Source organism: Podarcis gaigeae (genome assembly GCF_964106915.1).
Source record: "Podarcis gaigeae genome assembly, chromosome: 8".
Classification (NCBI taxonomy): Eukaryota; Metazoa; Chordata; class Lepidosauria; order Squamata; family Lacertidae; genus Podarcis; species Podarcis gaigeae.
Window position 1 is genome coordinate 26,747,319 of NC_139684.1, and position 22,039 is coordinate 26,769,357.

The 22,039-nt window shown below is 47.0% G+C and overlaps 1 protein-coding gene across 4 annotated transcripts in view; it reads left to right on the forward strand.

The window, feature by feature from the left end:
* Window positions 1–22,039, forward strand: part of PLEKHG5 (pleckstrin homology and RhoGEF domain containing G5) — a gene marked incomplete at its 3' end in the record, with an annotated part of 98,400 nt that overhangs the window by 10,066 nt on the left and 66,295 nt on the right. For 2 of the 4 annotated variants that reach the window (XM_083752473.1, XM_083752472.1), the window contains exon 2: window positions 13,693–13,775. In XM_083752473.1, coding sequence (XP_083608599.1) covers window positions 13,693–13,775 — 83 coding nt within the window. Of the gene's footprint in view, window positions 1–644; window positions 1,005–13,692; window positions 13,776–22,039 lie in introns of those variants that run through there. The other 2 variants (XM_083752471.1, XM_083752470.1) reach the window with 2 other exon arrangements.

The window sequence follows — 22,039 nt, forward strand, 5'->3', positions numbered from 1 at the left end:
TTGGGGTAGTAAATTGTCACCCCACCCCCAAAAACCCTTTCTATGTAAGTTTTCTAGTTTCTGATGTAGAACGTTAACGTCCTCAAAGAAACTAGGCTGAAGATCACACCAGGTTTCCAATTCCATGATTAGACTAGAACCTGCCACCAATTATGCTTGGTCTCGGGTCAGCATTTCTGTTCAGCACTAGCCTGTCACTCTTCTGGTAAACAGGTTTTTGTGTGTGCATCAAAATATTCTGTCCTCTTGAATTGGGAGATAAGAAATTGGGGTTCCCATGGGACATAATGATGCTCCTTTCTCTCATTATCTCTTGCATCAAATTTAAAATCAGCTGCCTGACTCCCACCTTGGAGACAATGGTTCTCTTCCCATGTATGATTTCGACACTCCTTGTTTCTTTCGAAATCTCATTGTAGGGGCAAGACAGCCTTATTTTGGTTGCTTTCCAGCAAGATTTCTTTTTCTTTTTCTTTAATGCCCACCATAAGTCTGTCTTGTATCCTTGGCTGAGATCTCTTTCATAAATGATGGAAAGCGAAATTTGTAAAATGTCTGTAGGAGGCACGAGAAAAAGGGCCTTTGTCCGGCTGGGTGCGCAGAACATTGGTCAGTTTCTTAGAAGCTCTTTGCTCTCCCAGAAACCTCCCGTTTCACCAGGATGAATGAGCCACTTGTCTGTACATCTGCCGGAACCTGCTCCTTAAGGTGCAATCCTGACCGGCTACGGCTCAAGCCGCGGATGGGACTTGGGCTAAAAAATGTTGCGCTCGCCACCATCCCAGGCTGGTGAGACAGAGAGAGAGGGGATCTCCCTTGGGGCCTCTGAGCTTTAAGGACAAGCCACGCTTCTGGGATTCCTCTATGCAAAATGTTTCTATACTGGAAGAAAAGAGGGGCGTACGAACTGGAGACCCTCCCTGCAGACTTGACGGAGCTGGAATGCACAACAGTGGAGCGCTTTTCGTGGAGTTCAACTCTGGATATCACGCAGGATCTGGAGGGTAGGTCAGGCGCCCTGTGCGCCGAAAGCTCGAGGGATGAGGTCACCCAGCCTGGCGCTCGTTTCCCAGAGCCAACCCAAAATTATGCAAACAGTTTTAAGAGTCTTAGGCAATTTATTTCCACAATAAGAAGTTGCTTTCTTTCCCCGCTTCCTTTACCTCCCCCTGCCAGGATGCACCGGGGCTGTTTTATTGCAGGGCAAAAAAGTTTTACAGTTTTAAACAAAAGTGTGAGGTTTGGTAAACAGGCGGCTGAAAATCAAAGTTTGGGTGCTGCTGGGTCCTGCCGACTGTCCAAATATTTGGACAGCAGTTGCAGAAAGGATGAGGATTAGTTCAGAGGCTTGCACACTTTCGGGACGGGCTGCCTGTCTAAATAATAGCAGGAAAAGAGGAAAACAAAGCTTTAAAGAACAATGTGAGCAGAGGAGGAGAATCTTGCCAATCTTGTGGTTTGCTTTTGAGGGGCTGAGCTGATAGCCTCAGAGTTGGGACCAAGTTGGATGGCTTTAAAAGAGGGTTGGGCAAATTCATGGAGGGTAAGGCTACAAGCCGTGATGGCTATGCTCTGCCTCCATGGCTGGAGGCAGTAATGCTTCTGAAAACCAGTTGTTGGGAAGAGTGCTGTTGCACTCAGGTCCTGCTTTCGGGTTTTTCTTTGGGGTGCATCTGGTTGGCCACTGCGAGAAGAGGATGCTGGGCTCTGATTGGCCATTGGCCTGATCCAGACGGGCTCTTCTTGTGTTCTTACAGATGCAGTTGGACTCCTATCAGCATGGCCAATGGCCAAGGACGATGAGAGATTTATTTATGTATTTTGTTTGTGGATTGTGTCTACATCAAAAAGAATTTCAAGTCCAGCACAGATACAGACTGAGATTCAAATTTTCTGTAGGTGTTTCCATGGGTGCTCTGAGGACAGTAGAGATGGCGTCTGGCTGATATAGTGACGGGAAGGAGTTCCAGAGGGCAGGTGCTGCCACACTAAAAGCCCGATTCCTATGTCCTGTGGAAAGGACCTCCTGATGAGACGGTATCTGCCAAGGTCTCCTGCAGAGTTCAGTGATTGGTTGGATCTATTAGGAGTGAGACGATCTGTTTGGTATCTTGACCCTAAGCTCTAGAGCAGGGTTTCCCAAACTTGGGTCTCCAGCTGTTTTTGGACTGCAATTCCCATCATCTCGGACCACTGGTCCTGCTAGCTAGGGATGATGGGAGTTGTAGTCCAAAAACAGCTGGAGACCCAAGTTTGGGATACCCTGGTCTGGAGAGCTTTGCATTACCAGTACCTTGAACCTGGCCTACTACTTAATGGTGGTCCACCAACATCTGGAAGGGGCACCATGTTTCACCTTGTGCAATCTTTTTTGTGGACCACTGGTTGATACCTGAAATAGAGTGCTGGCTGTATGTCCTACTTGCACAGGGCAGTCCTCTGTTTTGAAGGGCTGCCGCAGGAGGAGAGTCCTCTGCCTGAAGGTGTCCTCTATTTGAAGGCTGTTCTTTCAAAGTCTGGGTTTAAAGATAAGGAGCCATCAAAAGGGAGAGAAGGGAGGGGGGCCTCTTTGAAGTTGCTCATCTTCGGTGAACAGCACCTGGTCACACCTTTCTCTCTCTCTCTTTCTCTCTCTCTCTCTCTCTCTCTCTCTCTCTCTCTCTCTCTCTCTCCTGGTATCTGCCTTGGTTAAAGGTATTGCATTTCTTAGATAGCAGTAATATGTTTGTCCCTGATGCTGGTCCTACTCAGAGTACACCCAATGGCATTAGTGGGCATAACTATTGTAATTGCAGGAGCTCAACGCAATAGTTAGCATGATTTCAGGAGATCTACTCTGAGTAGCTGAATGCAGCCTATTATTTGGATGTTTGCTGCTGTACACATAACCTACGGTGTGCAAATTGGCATTCTCTTTTACCTTATTGCATTGTTGTTATTAGTAGTAATATTGAATTTGAACCCTGCCCTTTCACCCCAAGGAGCCTAGGGCAACAAAGAGGCACACAATTTAAGAAGCAAAAACAAAAAAAGGCAAAAGCATTCTTAAAACAGTTCAAAACACTCCAGAATCAATTACAATTAAAAACATGTAAAATCATGTATATCTGATGGTATTGGTTTTCATTTATGTATAGTATAGAAGTTTTCTTTTTCTTTTTGTTTGTCGGTTTTTGGTATGTATGTTCGTTGCTTTTTCTATTTTTGTGCAATCTTCAAATAAAGAAAAGCGTTAAAAAACACATGTAAAATCAGTTGCAGTTTTATTTTATTTTATTTTTAAAAAACATTCTAAAAGCAGTTAAAAATATTCTTCCATCCAAGGATCTTGGGGTTGCCTGTAACAAGCAACTTAGGGTTCACGTTAGATAAATAGGTACTGCTCCTGCGGGAAGGTAAACGGCATTTCCTTGTGCTGCTCTGGTTTCACCAAAAGCAGCTTAGTCATGCTGGCCACATGACCTGGAAAAACTGTCTGTGGACAAACATCGGCTCTCTCGGCAAGTAAAACGAAATGAGAGCCACAACCCCAGAGTCGTTCGCGACTGGACTTAACTGTCAGGGTCCTTTACCTTTACCTTTTTTTACCAGCATCCTATCCTGAAACCATAACAGAGAAACCCTCTGGCTTCCTTTTGAAGCTTCCATTGCCTGCTGAAGAGGCAATCCACATATCCCACCCTTGACTAGCAGCTTGGCTCTTCAGCAGCCACAGTGGAAGCTTCAAAGAACACACTCCCCACCCCCACACCAATCCTGGGCATCTTTGCCCAGTTCGCCCCCATGCATGCTTGTCGCTGTGAAGCAGATGTGTGTTAATAATGAAGGCTTTCATCCCCCCTCCTCCCCCCCATCTCTTTCTGTGTGTGTTTGTGTGTGTGCAATTTAATACATACAAAGGAGACGAAAGCTAGACCAGTAATCTTCAATGTACAACAAGAGCTTTTAAGAATGGCTGCCTTAGAAACTGCAGGCCTGTTTTCATCTGAAACGAGATACCTCTGGAAGAACTGCAGGTCAGGTCCTGAGCAGGTGCACCATGGAAGGTCAGAGCTGCAGGTTGTCCTGAGACAGGAAGCTCTGGAAACCAGCATGGAGTCCTGGGAAGCTTGCTAGAAGGCTGTCCGATGTTTTGCAAAGCTCTACCTCTGTAAACCGGCTGACAACAGGCTTACGAAAACCCGTCCGGCTTTTAGAACTAGCCAATGTGAGTGAGCAGGCACCACCTGTAAGTTTATGTATGGAAGAAGAGAGTAGGGGAATCCAGTGTGCAGTTCTGGCTGCCTCACCTGAAAAAGGATGTTGTAGAGTTGGGAAAGGTTCAGGAAAGGGCAGCCAAAATGCTCAAGCAGATGAGGGCATGCCATCCTCATTCTGACCTATTATAAAACTTTTCAACATTAAGAGGAGAGCGCACCTCTCAGACTTATTCTAGGGGAGGTGGGAATGAGGTAGAACAAATCTTTTGGGTAAGACTTGGTTTTTTTTTTTTTTTTTTTGCAGCTCTGAAAATCTCACCCCTGCTTTGATCCCTTTTAAAGTGTGGGTGTGAGTGTGCATACTGCTGTTTGCATAGGAGGCCGGACACTTTGCCACACCAAGTTAATCCCCCCCCCCTTGACTTCACACAAATATTTAGCTCTGGTGCTGCGCTTAGATGTAAACATTTGCTGTGACTGATGCCTTCCCTTGGCTGACAGCTGGCACCGCTAGGGAGTTGGTCCTGCAGCAGACCTCCCACTGGCAGGCCGTGGACTGGGATGGATGGTGCAAGATGGGTAGATGAAAAATCAGAGGGCTCCGCTGCCTCTTTCTAACCTGCCAAGGCAGTGGAATTTCTGATCACTGCTGCAATTTCCCTTGTGTGAACGTAGGAGGAGCGGCTCCACCAAGAAGAAAGGCTGTTTTGTAAGAGGGACATGGCAGAAGTTGAAAGTGTTGTACACGGCATGGAGAAAGCTCAAATCTCTTTTACACACAGAGCTTCTCAGGTAGACTGGAAAGGAACAATAGGCTTGATTACCTTTTTCCTGCCAGGTAAGGGAAGTGGACATAGCTAAGCCTGGCAGGACAGCTTACTCTATGGTATTAACCCTTTCATGCATTGATTAGACTTGTTGGTTATATGAGGCTGGTTATCCCACAGTTGGCTGTGCAGAAGGCCAACTCCAAAGAGGATGCTGCGGGCAGACACACATTTCCCTGCTTAGTTCTGTTGCCACCAGCTCTGTCGTGCTGCCCGCTTCCTCTCCGCCCCCCCCCCCAGCTTGCTCCCAGTTCTGCAACTGGATTTCCTTATTTTCTGCTCCTCCTGTGTGTTTTAAAAAGCTTCCCTTTTCCCTGTGCTGAAAGGATTCCCTTCTTCGCTCCCATGATTATTCATAATAGGTCAACGGCAATCATAATTCCGCCTGGCGGGGCGGCCAATAGGGAGGCTGTTACTAAGTGGTCAGGGCCAAGAGTGACCCCACCAGCGACAGAGGCTGCATTGTTCTGTGGGGCTTCAGGGTGGTAGTGGGGAGAGAGCAATTTCAAAGTGTGGGCAGCCCAGTCTCTCGAGCAGAAGCACATTTCTCTCACACAACTTGGGCAATAAAGCAAAGGGGACAGGCCGTCCTCCTCTGCTGTGCTTGATCACTGTTCATAGAATCATAGAACTGTAGAGTTGGAAGGGACTCCGAGGGTCATCCAGTCCAACCCTCTGCAATGCAGGAATCCCTGACAGATGGCCACCCAACCTCTGTTGAAAAACCTCCAATGGATGAGAGGTTGTCTGTTCCACTCTCACCTTCCTAATGTTTAGTTGGAATCTCCTTCCTTGTCCCTTAAACCCATTGTTTAGATGCTCCCCTCTGGAGTAGCATAAAACAAGCTTGCTCCATCTTCCATGGAGCAGCCCTTAAGATCTTTGAAGATGGCTATCCTATCCCCAGGGACGCGGGTGGCGCTGTGGGTAAAACCTCAGTGCCTAGGGCTTGCCGATCGCATGGTCGGCGGTTCGAATCCCCGCGGCGGGGTGAGCTCCCGTCTTTCGGTCCCAGCTCCTGCCCACCTAGCAGTTCGAAAGCACGCTTAAGTGCAAGTAGATAAATAGGTACCGCTTTATAGCGGGAAGGTAAACGGCGTTTCCGTGTGCTGCACTGGTGCTGGCTCGCCAGAGCAGCTTCGTCACGCTGGCCACGTGACCCGGAAGTGTCTCCGGTCAGTGCTGGCCCCCGGCCTCTTAAGTGAGATGGGCGCACAACCCTAGAGTCGGACATGACTGGCCCGTACGGGCAGGGGTACCTTTACTTTTACCTATCCTATCCCCTCTCTGTCTCCTCTTATCCAAGATAAACATACCCAGCTCCCTCAACGAGCCTACTCCTCCATGAATATGTCCAGTCCCTCTATTAAAGCCATCCAAGTTCAGGACTTTCACTGCCTTCAGTGGGAGGGAATCCCACAGGTTAACCACGTGCTGTGTGAAGAAAGACTTCCTTTATATCCGAATCTCCCAAAGATCAGCTTCGTTGGATTTCCACAAGCTCTACTGCTAGGTGACAGAGAGAGAAACTTTCTGCATGCCGTGTGTAAATTTTATAAACTTCCATCATGTCACCTCTTACTTGCCTTTTCTCTAAACTAAAAACTCCCCAGTGTAACCTTTCATTTCTGGTGTGTGTGTGTGTGTGTGTGTGTGTGTGTCTACCCCCTTGATCTTTCTTGAAAGCAGCAATCCCTCTTGCTGTTCTGGCTTCTGGGATAGCTGCGCAGCCTGCATTCGCTCCATAAGACACACACACATTTCCCCTTACTTTTTAGGAGAGAAAAAGTGAGTCTTATAGAGCAAAAAATACGGTAAATAATCCTTCCTGCCCCTGTTTGGTCTTTTTCTTTCTTTCTCTTTCTGGACACTTCCAATGCCCTTTTGACAAATGCGCCACCCTCTCCCAGGGCTCCCTAAAAAGGCAAAGGCCCAAAATTTTCAGCTTCTCCCCCCCCCCCACCTCTGAAAAATAAGAAATAAAACTCCATCTGTGAGTCAGTTTGCTGGCAGCCCGCACCGTACTGGGTCGAAGGGAACCCGCCGATGCCGTCAAGACGAGCGTGGCCTCTGTTGTTGTTGGCTGCATCTGGGGCGGGGTGAGCTGTAATTCACTCGGTCCACTTCTAAATATAAACCCTGTTGAACCACCTTGGCCAGAAGCTGCAGCTGTGTGAAAGCAATCCATTGCTGAAAGCACCACTTATTTTCCTTTGGCTCGAGGTAGAAAAGAGTGTGCTCGTCGCTGCTCTGCATGCTCCCTGGCCCTCACTCCCTGTGTCTGACATTGGCTTTCCTGTGTCTTGTCTCGAAAACGGCCACTGTCTTGTGCTGCTAAACAATTTTGGTGCTGCTTTGTTTGGTAATTGTCCAAGACTGAAATTTTAAATATTGGAAGTGGGGGAGGGGTCTTTTAGCCTGTGCAGGGAGGACAGGTGGCTAGAACCAAGCTGGTTTGGTGTTGAAGCCCTGACCTTTGCATAGGTCAAAAATTCATTTTTGTTGACGATAGGGATGGAAGAATCGGTCCATTTCAGTTTCATTCTGTTTCTCATCTTCCGAGTCTTGTTTAGTTTGCCCCATCTCTGTATCAGTTTGGATTTTTTTAAAAAAAATCTCTGTGAAAATGCATGTGCAACTCCTAATATGCATGTTTCTGTACACAATTTTGCCTGATAGCTGTGTTTTTGGCAAGCCAATCCCTTGAATATAGTGCTTTTTGGCACAAACCTATCCCCCAAATTGCATCCTTTCCTCCTACTAATACAGTGGTACCTTGGGTTAAGAACTTTATTTGTTCTGGAGGTCCGTTCTTAACCTGAAACTGTTCTTAACCTGAAGCACCACTTTAGTTAATGGGGCCTCCCACTGCTGCCGTGCCGCTGCCATGTGATTTCTGTTCTCATCCTGAAGCAAAGTTCTTAACCCAAGGTACTATTTCTGGGTTAGCGGAGTCTGTAACCTGAAGCATATGTAACCTGAAGCATATGTTACCCAGGGTACCACTGTACCTGCATTTTGGAGTGCTGGTGAACTGCCTTGCACAATTCGGAGAAGTGTGAATTTCAAAGGCTAGATGTGTTTTTGTTCACAAAGTGGTTCAGCAAAGGCAAATTTAGGTGGGTTGGGTGCTGAGGTGTGAAAATCAAAAAGGAGTCTTTCCACTGTCCTTGTATATGCGAAAAGGATCTAGGAGTCTTGGTTGACCACCAACTTGACATGAGCCAACAGTGTGACGCGGCAGCTAAAGAAGCCAATGCAATTCTGGGTTGCATCAATAGGAGTATAGCATCTAGATCAAGGGAAGTAATAGTGCCACTGTATTCTGCTCTGGTCAGACCTCACATGGAGTACTGTGTCCAGTTCTGGGCACCACAGTTCAAGAAGGACACTGACAAACTGGAACGTGTCCAGAGGAGGGCAACCAAAATGGTCAAAGGCCTGGAAACGATGTCTCCTTCTTTGGAGGTCTTTAAGCAGAGGCTTGACAACCATATGTCAGGAGTGCTCTGATGGTGTTTCCTGCTTGGCAGGGGTTGGACTCGATGGCCCTTGTGGTCTCTTCCAACTCTATGATTCTATGATTCTATGATTCTATGATATCTCAGAAGGGGCATGGTTGCCACAAAGCTTTTAAAGTTGCCACAGAGATTGCCACCAGTTGCTGGAAACCACAGGAGGGGAGAGAACCTTTGTCCTTGGGTCCTGCTTGCTGGTTTTCCACAGGCATCTGGTTGGCCGTTGCGAAAAGAGGATGCTGGATGTGATGGGCCATTGGCCTGATCCAGTAAGACTCTTTTTGGGTTCTTATTGCCATGAAGAACACCAGCACTTTAGAATTCACCATTGCAGCAACACTAGAGGTGATGGGGAAGCTTCATTGGGACTGAATCAGAGCTCAGCAGTTGGAGGGTAAAGGTAAAGGGACTCCTGACCATTAGGTCCAGTCGTGGCCGACTCTGGGGTTGTGGTGCTTATCTCGCTTTATTGGCTGAGGGAGCCAGCGTACAGCTTCCGGGTCATGTGGCCAGCATGACTAACCCGCTTCTGGCGAACCAGAGCAGCGCACGGAAACACCGTTAAGCTTCCCACCGGAGCGGTACCTATTTATCTACTTGCACTTTGACGTGCTTTCGAACTGCTAGGTTGGCAGGAGCAGGGACCGAGCAATGGGAGCTCACCCCATCGTGGGGATTCGAACCACCAACCTTCTGATCGGCAAGTCCTAGGCTCTGTGGTTTATCCCACAGCAGCACCCGCGTCCCAGTTGGAGGGTAGAACCTGCAAAAAAGAAAAGAGAAACGCCCCAACCCCCCCTTTTTTGCACCTGTCTGGAAGGCGGTCTCCATGTGGCTCTGAGTTTCTTGTCTCTGGACTCTTTCCGGCTTCCTCTTTACTCACCATGAATATTTGTCAACAAGCATTTTGCAAAAAAAAATGCCGTCATTCTCTCCCACGCTCCCTGGTTGAAATACTGGCACATTTCACCATTCGGGGAAGTGAGGAACTGCATGCACAAATTCGTATTCTCACCCCCAACCCCGCCTCCCCCACCACCAAGAAGAGAAAGATTTAAACAGCTGGTATGAAAACATTGTCTGGCGAAACCGTTGCCAAAGAGCAGTTCTGCGACGAAGAGCAAAAATAAAAAGGCTAGATTTAGACAAACTCAGAGGGGTTTTCTTCAAGCTGCTTTGGGAAAGGATATGTGAAACTCTGAAGAGATAGTGGGCACCAGCAGAGCCAAAGAGTATTTATCTCTGGGTCATCACTGAAGGAAAAACCTGCCTGCTGCCCAGAGATTTGGGCAACGGGGACTTGTCTGGCAGACCCAAGTGAATGTTGTTCCCTAGGGCAGATGCACCTGCCTTAAATGGGAGTCCCTCGGAAAAGCAGCTGTGCAGTTGGGTGTGGGTGGGTGTCCCCTGGGCTCAGCTTTGAGCCCGGATGTCGCTGTGGTAGCCGTGGCAAGGGTGCCCTCACCCAACTTTGGCTGCCGGATGATGAAGCATGTCCATTCCTAGAGAAGGCAGCTCTAGACTCAAGGATATGTGCTTTTGTTTCATCACAGCTGGACTCCTGGGCATGGGGCTGCCTTTGAAGGGCCTCCAGGAACTTCCAAAAAGCCACAAAGTGCCCCCTGTGGCGACCTTTAAAATAAATAAACTGCTTTCTTTCGAAAAATTTCCCTCTACACAATGTGACTAAAGAGAAGAAATACAAATGTTCTGCGGCAACTTTAAAGACCAACCCGTTTTTTTTATTAGAGCATAATTTTTCTTGGACTGGAATCCACTTTGTTTAGATGCATGACTGAGATATTGCCCAGGCTCCAAGACTTTAGACCATAGCAACAAAAAGTCACCAGCAGTACTCTGCAGGGGCAAAGTTCTAGAGATCCTGAGAGATGGAGCTGAGCCCTGCAGAACAAAGACTCCAGCAATTTGCTCTGCAAATTTGAACCAGGAACCGCCGAAAGGAAAACAAACAAACAGGAATTGATTTCCCAGGGACCACACATCGATGCTCTTATTTATTTGCCGCCCTGATATGCCGCTTGACAAACGTTCTGCGTTCCCAGACAATATTAAAACATGACAACCAAACCACAGAACAGTAGATTTGGATAGAATTCAAAAAGACTGAGATATTTAAGGGAACTTCACAGATGTGGGGAAATGAGTGGCTATTTCTCTCCTCATTTTCCTTTCTTCCTGGCTGACTTCTCATCTGAGCAACGCAGGAAGGATCATGGCCCTGCCTCTCTTAGCAACATGGTTCTCTGAGATCACGGCTCTGCAGTGTTTTGAAACCTGGAGCCTTGTCCATAGGCCCTCTTGGATTACTACAAGTCATACTGCTGGTCCTCTGACCCTGATGGTACCAGCTCCCTTTCACCTCCGATGGGAGTCCATTTGGATTCCTGCGCAGGCCCTGTGCCTGACAGATGCTCCATCCCTGCAGCTGAGGGGTGTCTGCCAAGAACAGCACGTAATGGCCTTTTAAATGCTCTTTGTTGACGGGAACTTTTCCCCGCATAATCAGGGGCTTAGGACTGGAGCCAGCTGAAAACTCTGAAGTTCGCCAGCAACGGAACCCAAGGCTTTTGAGCAGAAGTCTCCCTCTGGGCTGAGAGGTGAGCAGCATGCCCTGGCCCGGTAGCTTGCTCTGACTTTACTTTTTTTTAACAGCACGTGGTTCATTTCTTTGCAGTACAGCTGACAGAAAGACAAGCAGCTTCAGGACTTGATGTGAGCCAGGACTTAACAGCAATTGACCCTGGAACCTGTGCTGGGCCTAGAATTGGTCAGGCCATGCAAGAATAAGAAGAGCCCCCAAAGCACGTGCAGAGTGCATTTTGCTTTGCCCTAAGTATCAGACTCTCCCAGAATGGGGGAAGGTGCTTGTTCCACACTAGCTATGGCTCACAAGTTAAAACTGTTCTACATTTTCATTTACTGCTCACTAGTGTTGGGTGAAGGGACGCGGGTGGCGCTGTGGGTTAAACCACAGAGCCTAGGACTTGCCAATCAGAAGGTCAGCGGTTCAAATCCCCGCAACGGGGTGAGCTCCCCTTGCTTGGTCCCTGCTCCTGCCCACCTAGCAGTTCGAAAGCACATCAAAGTGCAAGTAGATAAATAGGTACCACTCCAGCGGGAAGGTAAACGGCATTTCCGTGCACTGCTCTGGTTCGCCAGAAGTGGCTTAGTCATGCTGGCCACATGACCCGGAAGCTGTACGCTACCTCTCTCGGCCAATAAAGCGAGATGAACGCCGCAACCCCAGAGTTGGTCACGACTGGACCTAATGGTCAGGGGTCCCTTTACCTTTACTAGTGTTGGACGATATCTGGTTTTCACAATGTTGCAATAGATCACCAGCTAAACATTTCAATATACCAATATACAGTGGTACCTTGGTTTTTGAACCTCTCTGTTGATGAACATTTTGGTTTTCAAACGCTGTAAACTTGGAAGTAAATGCTTCAGTTTTCGAACTTGCCTCGGAAGTCGAACATGCCATCCGGTTTTTGAATGTTTCGGAACTCGAACGGTCTTCTGGAATGGATTATGTTTGAAAACCGAGGTATGACTGTATCACAATATCTGAAATAAGTATGGAGCTCTGTAGAGGCATTGGCTGGCTTCATGGCTTTTCCCACATTGCGATTTTTGCATAGTGCACACACACACATCATCATGATTTGAAATGCATATAGCCAGCTCAGAAATGATGAAATCGATATCATGATATAGACTTCAAACCAGTTTTGCATGCTATATTGATATATCACCCAGCCCTGCTCTTCCCAAAGGGCAGCAAATATATCTCCAATGCCATTAAAAATAAAAGCAAAACATTTTAAAAAGGTTAAAATCAGCAAAACGCTAAAACAAAGTGCAACTGGACCATTGCATGATCAAATGCTTCTCACCCTGTCCGCCCCTGATTCCTACATATAAAAGAGCCTCATGCTTGTTGATCAAGGGCCAGAGAGGCTTTGGGTTCAAATCCCCACACAGTCTTGAAGCTTCCCGAGAGACTTTGGAGCAGTCACTCTCAGCCTAATCTGCATCACCGGGTTGCTGTGGGATATAAAATAGGAATAGCAGGAGAGAGCTGTGTCTGTGGGCTTTGAACTTATTGAATTGCAAGAGGGGAAAAAATGAGTTATTAAATGAGCTGTGCTGTGGGTTATTAAGTTGAACAGACGTCCTTTGGCAGAAGGACCGAAAGGCGGCTGTGCAACGTGGCCACTGAGGATGAACACGTGTTGGGGTGTTTGCCAGAGTTCCCATCATGTCAGGCCTGGTAGGCTGAACTCTGTGGCAGCAATGAGTTGCATGGTGTTTAAAAAATAAATTAAAAATCCCAGAATAGCTTGCCTATCTTGCTTATACCCGAAAGGGAACTGCAGGTCTTTTCTGCCTTTTGACCTGAGTTTCGCAATCACATATCCTCCAACTTTCCTCAGGTGAAAACAGGGACATTTCTCACTGCCCCACAACTGACTCTCCTAGACCCCCTTTTTTTTTGTTGTCCCCACCACAGAGCATTTCCTATCTGAAGAAAGGAAAATGCCAAACCCACAACACCAATGGGATGCAGCTCACAAGTCCTCCGCCATCCTGAGAAAACCCCTTCATCCGAATTTTATTTTATTTTTATTCTTTGGTAGATTTACAGAAAGAAAAACACACTGCAAGAAAAATTTTTTAGAAAGAGGCAAGATTAGACGCAGGCCCCTTTTTTTTTTTAAGTCAAGACTCCTTGCTCTCCTCTCTGCAAGAGTGTTGCTAGAGGGTTCATGTTTACTTGTGAGCAAAGTGCAATGACGGTGACCACTCGCCTGTCCTCTTCAGTTGCTCAGAACCTAAATTTTGCATCTATAGCAGATGCAAAATGTGTGTCGTGGGCCTGTGCTGTGAGTTGCTTAAGTCCCGATCTGCTCCTGTGATCACTAAGCTTTTCCTTTGCCTACAAACCACTCCTTTTTTAAAATTGTTGGCTGCTGGGTCCAGCTGGTCCCCTCTTAGTACCACAAGCTGGCTATCGATCTGAAGTTTTGCAAGCTAGGTGCTATGAAGCTGTTTGCTCCCGACCAGCTGCTGGATAACCTGCCTTCTTTTTTTAAAAAGCAAACTTTTGAACGCTTTCTCTTCCAGATGAGCGGACCGTGACGGAGGAGAAGGAGAAAGTATTGTACTGCCAAAATCCCAACTGCGTGGAGAAGCGGCGAGCCACAAAGGTACTGTATTATGATTTTGCATGTGTTTGGATTCAGGGGGCTTCTGGGAAAGGGGATATTCTTAGATCTTGAGGAAGTTGCCACAAAGCCCACTGTTTCCTCCCAAGTGCCTTGATCTGAGAAATCCAAAGGCTGTGGGGCTCAATTAACCAAGCCAAGCAGGATGAGGTCACAAATACAGAATCAGTTGTTGGCATTGGGCTGCGACAGGCTCCTTCTGCACAATATGCAGTGCTTTGCCATTCCTGTCAACTGTCCCCATTAAATCGGGACATCCCATTTTTGGGGGTGCTGTGCACACCCCAGACACATGTTTTTGGGCTCTGTGATCTCATGCAGGTCATGTGACTCGCATGGGAGCAGGGCCAGGAAGATGCACCTCCCAATTTCTGGAGTCAACATGTTGGAAGGTATGCTGTACCACTTTGTAAACAGTCATGGCTTCCCTTAAAGTATCCCAGGAGCTGTAGTTTGTTAATGTTGTTGAGAGTTGTTAGGAGACCTCTTTCCCACCCAACAGAGGTGCAATTTCCAGAGTGTTTTAACAATCAATTCCACTTCACAGGGTGATTTGGAAGTGAAATAAAGGGCCTTCTAACAGCTCTCAGCATCCCCAACCAACTACAGTTCCCAGAATTCTTTGGGGCAAACCATGACTGTTTAAAGTGGTATGATGCTGCTTTCAAGGCATGGTGCAGACAGGGCCATAGGGATTCAGACACAGTGAGCCTCTAATTCATTGTGTAATGTTTCTGGGTCCAATAATAAGCACCTGCAATGAGGAGTCATTTTTATAAAAGAATCTTTATTCAGAGGATCCTCTAAGATCATACCCTCCAATAGTTCTCCAATGAAGATAGGGACATCCTAAGGAAAAGTGGGACATTCCAGGATCAAATCAGAAACGGGGATGGCTTCTCTAAATCAGGGGCATCCCTGGAAAATAGGGACACTTGGAGTGTCTGCTAACTCAAGACCTAAGGAACGGCTGAGGTCATGTGACTCCAGGGCAAGTCCTCAAACTGCCAAGCCCTTAACAGTAAAGGCGTGCCAGCAAATTGCAAGCTCTATTATTACACGCAGTAAGTGGATAAGACCCCAAGGGGCAGCCCAGAGTCAAGATTCCCCTCTTGCCCACCTTCCGTCCCTGAATCTGCCGCATCGTGCTAATATATTGAGTGCTCCCCACCTGCCACTCCATTCCACCCAATCTGTTTGACATCACCACTGCATCATCCAACACATTGATGTCCAGACTGGGGGAAGATGGAGTTGGTATCACACCCTTCTTTAATTGGCTGCCAGCCCATCTGAAAGGTTTTGCCCAATGCCTGACTTCAAGAGTGAACTAAAGACGACATGAGTCCCCAAAATTGGTGGGAGCTGCTTATTGTTACATGTGTGAATTTATCCTAAACGTGCCTGCTTTATTGATTTTTTTAAAAAAGAAGCTGAATACCTACCATAGGGGCTAACCAGAATGTTTAAAGTGTGTGTGTGTAGGGTAAGGGGTAAAGAAAATAAGAACCTGGCTGCTTTTCCCCAGCTGGGTTTTAGAATTGAATGTGGGTGACCCAAGTTCCTTTGTGTCCCTTCATGTGTGTGGCTGATGGTGCGGCTTGCGCAGGCCATCGCAGAAGGCAGGTTGCAAAAAGATGCCAGCAGGGGCCGTTCGGGCCTGATGTTTGGCTCCGTCCTTCCCCTCTGCTCTTTCTGCCTCTCCGCCCTTCCTTGGGTCTCCCCCTTACCTCACCGCCTTTCCCCTCCCTGCTAACAAACCGCAAAGACTTTTCCAGACAGAGTGGCAGCCTCAAAACCTCAGCAGCTGGAGAAATGTTCAGCTCTCCCCCCTCCCACAAAAGGGTCAGTGCGCCGCCATTCCAACAAGAAGATTGGTGTGTGTGTGTGTGTAAAGAGAGAGAGAGGGACAGCTGTTCTCCCTCGTCCGCTTTGCTCGATTCACAACGATTCGCTGGAGCTGCTCCCCCCCGTTCCCTGCTGCTCAGGAGCAGGAGAGGAGCCCAGCAACACGATCTGCAAAAATGAAAAAGGGCAGCTTCGTAGGCCCCTTGAGCTGGCCTGTGTGTGAGGAGTTGGAGGAGGAAGGGTCAGTTTTCTTGAGAAGACTGTGGGGTGCAAGGCAGCCTCAGCTTGTTTACAAGGTTACAGGTTGAGCAGGTGGGAAGGGAGCGAGGCTGACTAGCACCACTAAAATAAATTGAGAACATAAGAAAAAAGCCTCTTGGATCAGGGCATCTATCCCAGCATCGTGTTCTTGCAGGAGCCAATCAGATGCCTGCAGGAAACCTGCAGGAGCTCTCTCCCCACCACCAAGGTTTTCCAGCTACTGGCATACAGAAGCATCATTGCCTTTGACTGTGGAGGCAGTAGCCACCAATGGCCTTCTCCTTTGTGAATTTGTCTAATCTTCTTTCAAAGCCATCACTGCCTCCTGCGGGAGTGAATTCTGTAGTTTAACTATGTGGGGCATGAATAAGCTCGAGTTCCAGTGTTATTAGAGAGGGGGAATGAACTTTTCTCTACCTATTTCCTCCGTGCCATGCATAATTCTATAAACTTTCATCATGCCACTTCAGTCCAACCCTACAATTAAGGTGAAGAAATCTTTTATGGGTTTTTCTTTGGATGGGTGGGGGGTGGGGAAGAATCAGTTCTGGGGCCATCCTTTAATTCAACTCAGACTTTGCTTTTGAGCTCTGGAAGGGGTGGGTGGGAAATGGCACCACTGATGTTCTGCAGCTTGCTTTGGACTGGGGGTGGGGGGGGAGCTAGAAGTGGACAGGACCAATTGGCTAGTGCCTGTGACGCCGTCAATATGCCTTCTACCAATCTCTGGGACAGTTCTGCAACTGATTTGTGTGTCTAAAGTAAGGCTTGAGGATGGGCATATAAATGAATAAAAATAGGTGTGATCTGAAAAAAGAAAAGAAAAAGCAGGCAGCTTTCTTGAAGCATCTGAGTCTTTTGACATCAGATATTAGGTTGCAGAGCCCTGTTGGGCCTAATCTGAGTCTTCCTTTCTGGAATGTGTGAACTAGCTGAACACCAAACCACTCACTCACTAAACCAGCCTTAGGGTCCAGCTTGGACTGTGCTGCTAGCAAAAGCCCCGGCACAGATGGGCTGCCCCTGCTTCCACTCCCATGTTATAATTTGTGCGTCTGCGTGCAAACTAGCCCGGCAGAATCTCCCGCTCTCTGCCTTGTCCTCTTAGCCTAATTGCTTGTTAATGTAAAGCTGCGATGGATTTAGAGCCTCTCATTCCCCTCTCCCCCGTCTGTGGAGTAGCCGACTTGGTTTCTCATTCTCTCTTCTCTGGGATAGCTTCCCTTACTTTTCTTTGGGACTGAAGTCTGGGCAGGAAAATAAATCCCTTTGGGGTCCCCCCCCCAATGCCATCTGGGTTTCTCTCTGGGGTTATCTTGAAGTGAAGGTAAGTGTTTGCTAATAGTAGTCACCCTCTCATTCCCGGACCTCTCCCCCACCATTTCCTAAACCTTCATTATCTCTTTGGGTGTTTTCCTGTTATGAGGAGTGTTTTTTGTTATTGAGATGAGGGTTTTTTGGGGGGGAGGGTCTTGAGGATTATCTGCAAAGGGGGGTGCTCCATGGACTTTGTTCAGTCCCTGAGGTTGAATATGTGGTGCCCACCACCCTTGCCACTGCAAGTCTTTGAACAAACTTCCTCTTCGGGTTGGTTAAAATTGAACCTGGAAAAAAATCCATTCCTTTACTTGAGAAGGGAAGTGAGTACCGATTTCAACATCTAGTTTTTACGGTAGCCGTAGGAGCCTATTGGCTAATACATGTGACGTCATTTTGTCACACACACCCCGGCCTCCAATTCCTTGCAGCAGAATAATCTGTTTGGGAAAACTCTTTAGAAGCTATTTAAAAAACAAAACAAAAAAATTAATGATGACATAAACTCTTGCGGCCCGCAAGCCTATTTCATTGGTTGCTTCTTTGGCATATATTTAAAGGAAAAGATGGGTGCTGAATGGTCATGAGATGCAAAAATTGGAGTCGCTGACTTAAATACATGCTAAATAGGTGCACTTTTTACACTAACAAACCGGTGGTAATTTACTTAGCAGTATTAAGATGAATGTACTAACACCTGGAGTGTAGCAGGGAACCATTCACAAGAGTGGGACCCCCCCCCCATCTTGCTGCTATTCAGATTTTCCCTTGGGTCCCTCCAAGTGAGATGGCTTTAAAGCAGCTTAAAAATAATTTTAAAATGTTAGTTAAAAATGCAGCCTTCAACTAGAGGACTTCAGGGTTGCTTCTACATTAGGCCCAACTGAGGCCCTAGTCTTCTTGTGGAACTGTGAGATGCTGAGGGCCATGTAAACAACTGCTCCTATGATAGAGGATGGAATACCTAAGAAAGTACTTGGTACTCCTTCTATACGCAACGGCAGCAACCAGAAGAATTTATGTTCCAAGGTGGAAGGACAAAGATAGTCCTACAGAAAAAGAATGGCGGAATAAGTTGGCAGAATATGTGGAATTAGCAATGCTGACTGCAAAGCTAAGGAATCAGTATGAGACAGATATAAGAGGGGAGTGGGAACACTTTGGATAATATTTAAAGATACACAATAGCCAGATAAATTTCCAAGTAGGGTTATACATGTGAGCAGCAGTTAAAAACAACCAGAAGAGGGGGGGGGGGTAATTAAGGAAATGCAGCTCAACAAGGACAAAACAAGAACCCATGAAGGGATGTGCGGGGAAGTCCAAGAATATAAGATAACCAAAGATAACTGTACAGTGGTACCTTGGGCTACATACGCTTCAGGTTACAGACTCTGCTAACCCAGAAATAGTACCTTGGGTTAAGAGCTTTGCTTCAGGATGAGAACAGAAATCGTGCGGTGGTGGCGGAAGGCCCCATTAGTTAAAGTGGTGCTTCAGGTTAAGAACAGTTTCAGGTTAAGAACAGACCTCCAGAACGAATTAAGTACGTAATCAGAGGTACCACTTTATAATGGATGTGTCAAACTATGATTGCTCCTGAGAGCCCTCTTCAGAGCATATTTGGCCCCTGGGATACTGGGTAGTTATGAAGCAGACTGGACAATAGCTCAAGTGTAGGTGTTGAAAGCCCCGACTGGACATGAGCCCACTGCTTCCTTGAGTAATTGGCCAGGCAATTGGTGGTCTGAGCCCTCCTGACAGTGGATGGAGCCTGCAACCTCTTGGAGATCCACTGTGATTTGCTTGGCGAACGGTCCGAGGACAAAGTTGCCCATCCATGTAGCCTGCTTGATGCCATGGCTGATGCAGCTCCCAGCGAGGTTTGCAATGCTCCATCAAGCCTTGTTTTGTGGGACTGGTCTTTGTAGCCTGACCAGGCCACTTTGTGCCCAACCAGGTGCCCTCTCAACCCTTCGAGGTCCAGGGTGTGTTGAGCACATCTTTGCAGGTGGTGCCTGCCACCTGGAAAGAGGTGATAATGTGGTCATTCCTGACGAGACCCAACCCTGGACCTGTTGGTATTAAACAACTACCACCCAGTTGCTTAAATTCTCCCTTTTGGGACAGGGACTCAAGAAGGTTGTTGGCAGTGCAGTTGCGGGTGTTTTTGGAGGAAACTGATTATACAAACCCACCCCAGGTTGGGTTCAGTCCTGAGTCTGCGACAAAATCAGCTCTGGTCTCCCTGGTGAGATAGGACAGATTCCCACTCTTTGAGTTTTCCAGAAACAATGGAAAACATTCTTGTTTCAACAAGCCGTTCCGACGGGATAAATGTATATATTTTCAGGGGTCTGCCTTGGGTGTTTCATTGTAACATTTAAAAGCTACAATTAGTCATGTTTTTAGACTCATTTTTATTGTGTGGCTGTGAATCTTCTTGAATGGTACATTTTATCAAATAAAGGATCAAATGATGAGTGGTGCAGAGAAGGAGGATGGAGAGATGACGGTTTGCTGTTTTGCAGCACATTTCATTAGGCAGTGTACCCAGGTAATTTTTCATTTTAGAAGGCAATCTATTGAATGCCTACACCAAAGGACATTGTTTTTATTCATTGAACAATTAACGAAACTTGATCTTTGAAATAAACTTTGCTTAAAGAATATAAAGTTTTAAAAAGAGTCACAAAATACGTGTTTGCTGTAATGAGGCATTTACAAAGATGCAGTCAGTTTTCATGAGCGTTATCTTTAACCAGATAATGAGCTAACCCAAATGGACTGAAACAGATTAAGGTTTCTTCATCTTCCTGTCCTAGACAATGAGAAGTCGCTCACTTGGTGTGGGGAAAAGGTGGCGAGTGGACCTTGGATGGAGGCAGAGCAGTGAGACAGAGGCAGGTAGATGCAGGCAGAAGAAAAAAGCTGGAATGGATCTGTAGCTTCTCCCTGTGCCGTTTCCAGGGACAGACTCAGGCAGAAGCTACAGTTCCATTCTGGCCTTTTTCTTCTCTCTCTGCTTTCCTTCCTCCTCCTCCCTTCTGCCTTTCTCTCCCCTCAATCCACTTCTCTGCGGTTCATGGCAGCTGGGTTACTGCTCTTTATCATCTCCTCTTTACCAGGACCCCTGGTTTTTTGAAACACTAGGTGTGCCTGGACCTATGACGGCCAGTATCCAGAAACTGCCCTCCCTCAGCCTTCATCCAAGGCATAATTAACTTATGGGATTCATCGCCACAAATTGTTCTTAGGGAGAGCAGCACAGGTGGCCTCTTAAAATGGATTAGGCAAATTAACGCGAGAGAGATTTGAAGCAGCAACCTTCATATTTAGAGCCCCACTGCCATGCCTCTCTGCCTGGGGTCCTGTTGCTGGACTTCTGCGCAGCTCATTGGCTGTGAATTAGCTCTCCCAACTTTAGGCAGAGGCCTGTTTGGATGGAGGAAGCACAACAGATTTCAGAGTATGGAATGAAAGAAAGGAGCCGAGGGATAGTAGAAGTTGTTGGAGGAATATTTGTTCATTTACAACTGTATGAGGTGAGTGTGGTGGTGAAGAGAGAGAGAGAGAGAGAGAGAGAGAGAGAGAGAGAGAGAGAGACCAGGCAGGTAGTGGAACTCTCTTTAAAAAAAAAAATCATTAAGCACCTTATCCCAAGTCCAGCCGTCTCTGGCCAGGCAGCTGCAAAATCTCAGGCTTACCTCCCAGATGTAAAGCGGCCCACCCCAAATCGTGTGCACCCTAAAATGCTCTGGATTTGTGTTGGGCACAAGTGTGGAACTCTGGCATGCAAGGCCTGGAAGAAGCTGTAATGTTGTATCGTGGAAAGTATGTTTTACACCAGGACAGACACAATTTGTCCTGCTGTTTGTTATGTGTTGTTGTAGCCAAAGCTGGTCCTGCTTAGAGTAGACCCACTAAAATCAACACACATGGTCCAACTACTTTCAGTGGAGCTACTCTGAGTAAAACTAAGTTGAATAAAGTCTATTATTATTATTATTATTATTATTATTATTATTATTATTATCATCATCATCATCATCATTTACATTTGTTCGCCACTTACTATGTCTCAGTGCAACTCATGTTTACAAAAACACACGTGATTACAATTTTTTTTAAATTCATCACAAAGATGAAAGAACATTAGCTGGCTAAAAGTGCTCATCCTGCAATATCAATGGCCATCAGCTGTGATTCCTACATGGCAGGGGGTTGGCCCAGCTGGCCCTTGGGGTCCCTTCCAACTTCCTATGAGTCCTTCAAAACAGGTGATACTTGTGCAGTGCTGTTTTTAGCAGCTGATAGCCACCAGCCACCAAAAGCCATTAAGCAAAAGCCACTAGCACCATGGAAAGAAGCTCTTCTGTAGATCCCCGAAAGCCCCTTTTTGGCCATCGACTCGTCCTCGTTCACCCTTCCCAGCAGGAAGGGTTAGGGTTAAGAGTTTTCTCTGAGCTGTTATGTAAGAAGCTGCAGAGAGCCTCTGTGGTCCACAGCTGCCCGGAACAACAGGTTCCTGCTCCCAGTCTGTGGCCTCTCTGTTGGCGCCTGTGTGTATGAAACTGAGGGGGGGCATGGGGGGGGGAAAGGACTTGTTGGAGGGTTACAGGAGGTGCTCTGACATCATCTGGGCAGTTGATCAAGTAGATTTTGGCTAGGATGAAGGCTGCTTCCATCTCTCTGCCCCCCAAACTTCACTCTGCGCCAAGATACATGCATGAGGAGCAGATTCAGCTGAGGACCTGGCTATGGAATCCTCTCTCCCTGGGGAAAATCCAGCAACGCCCCCTCCACCCTATAGAATTGCA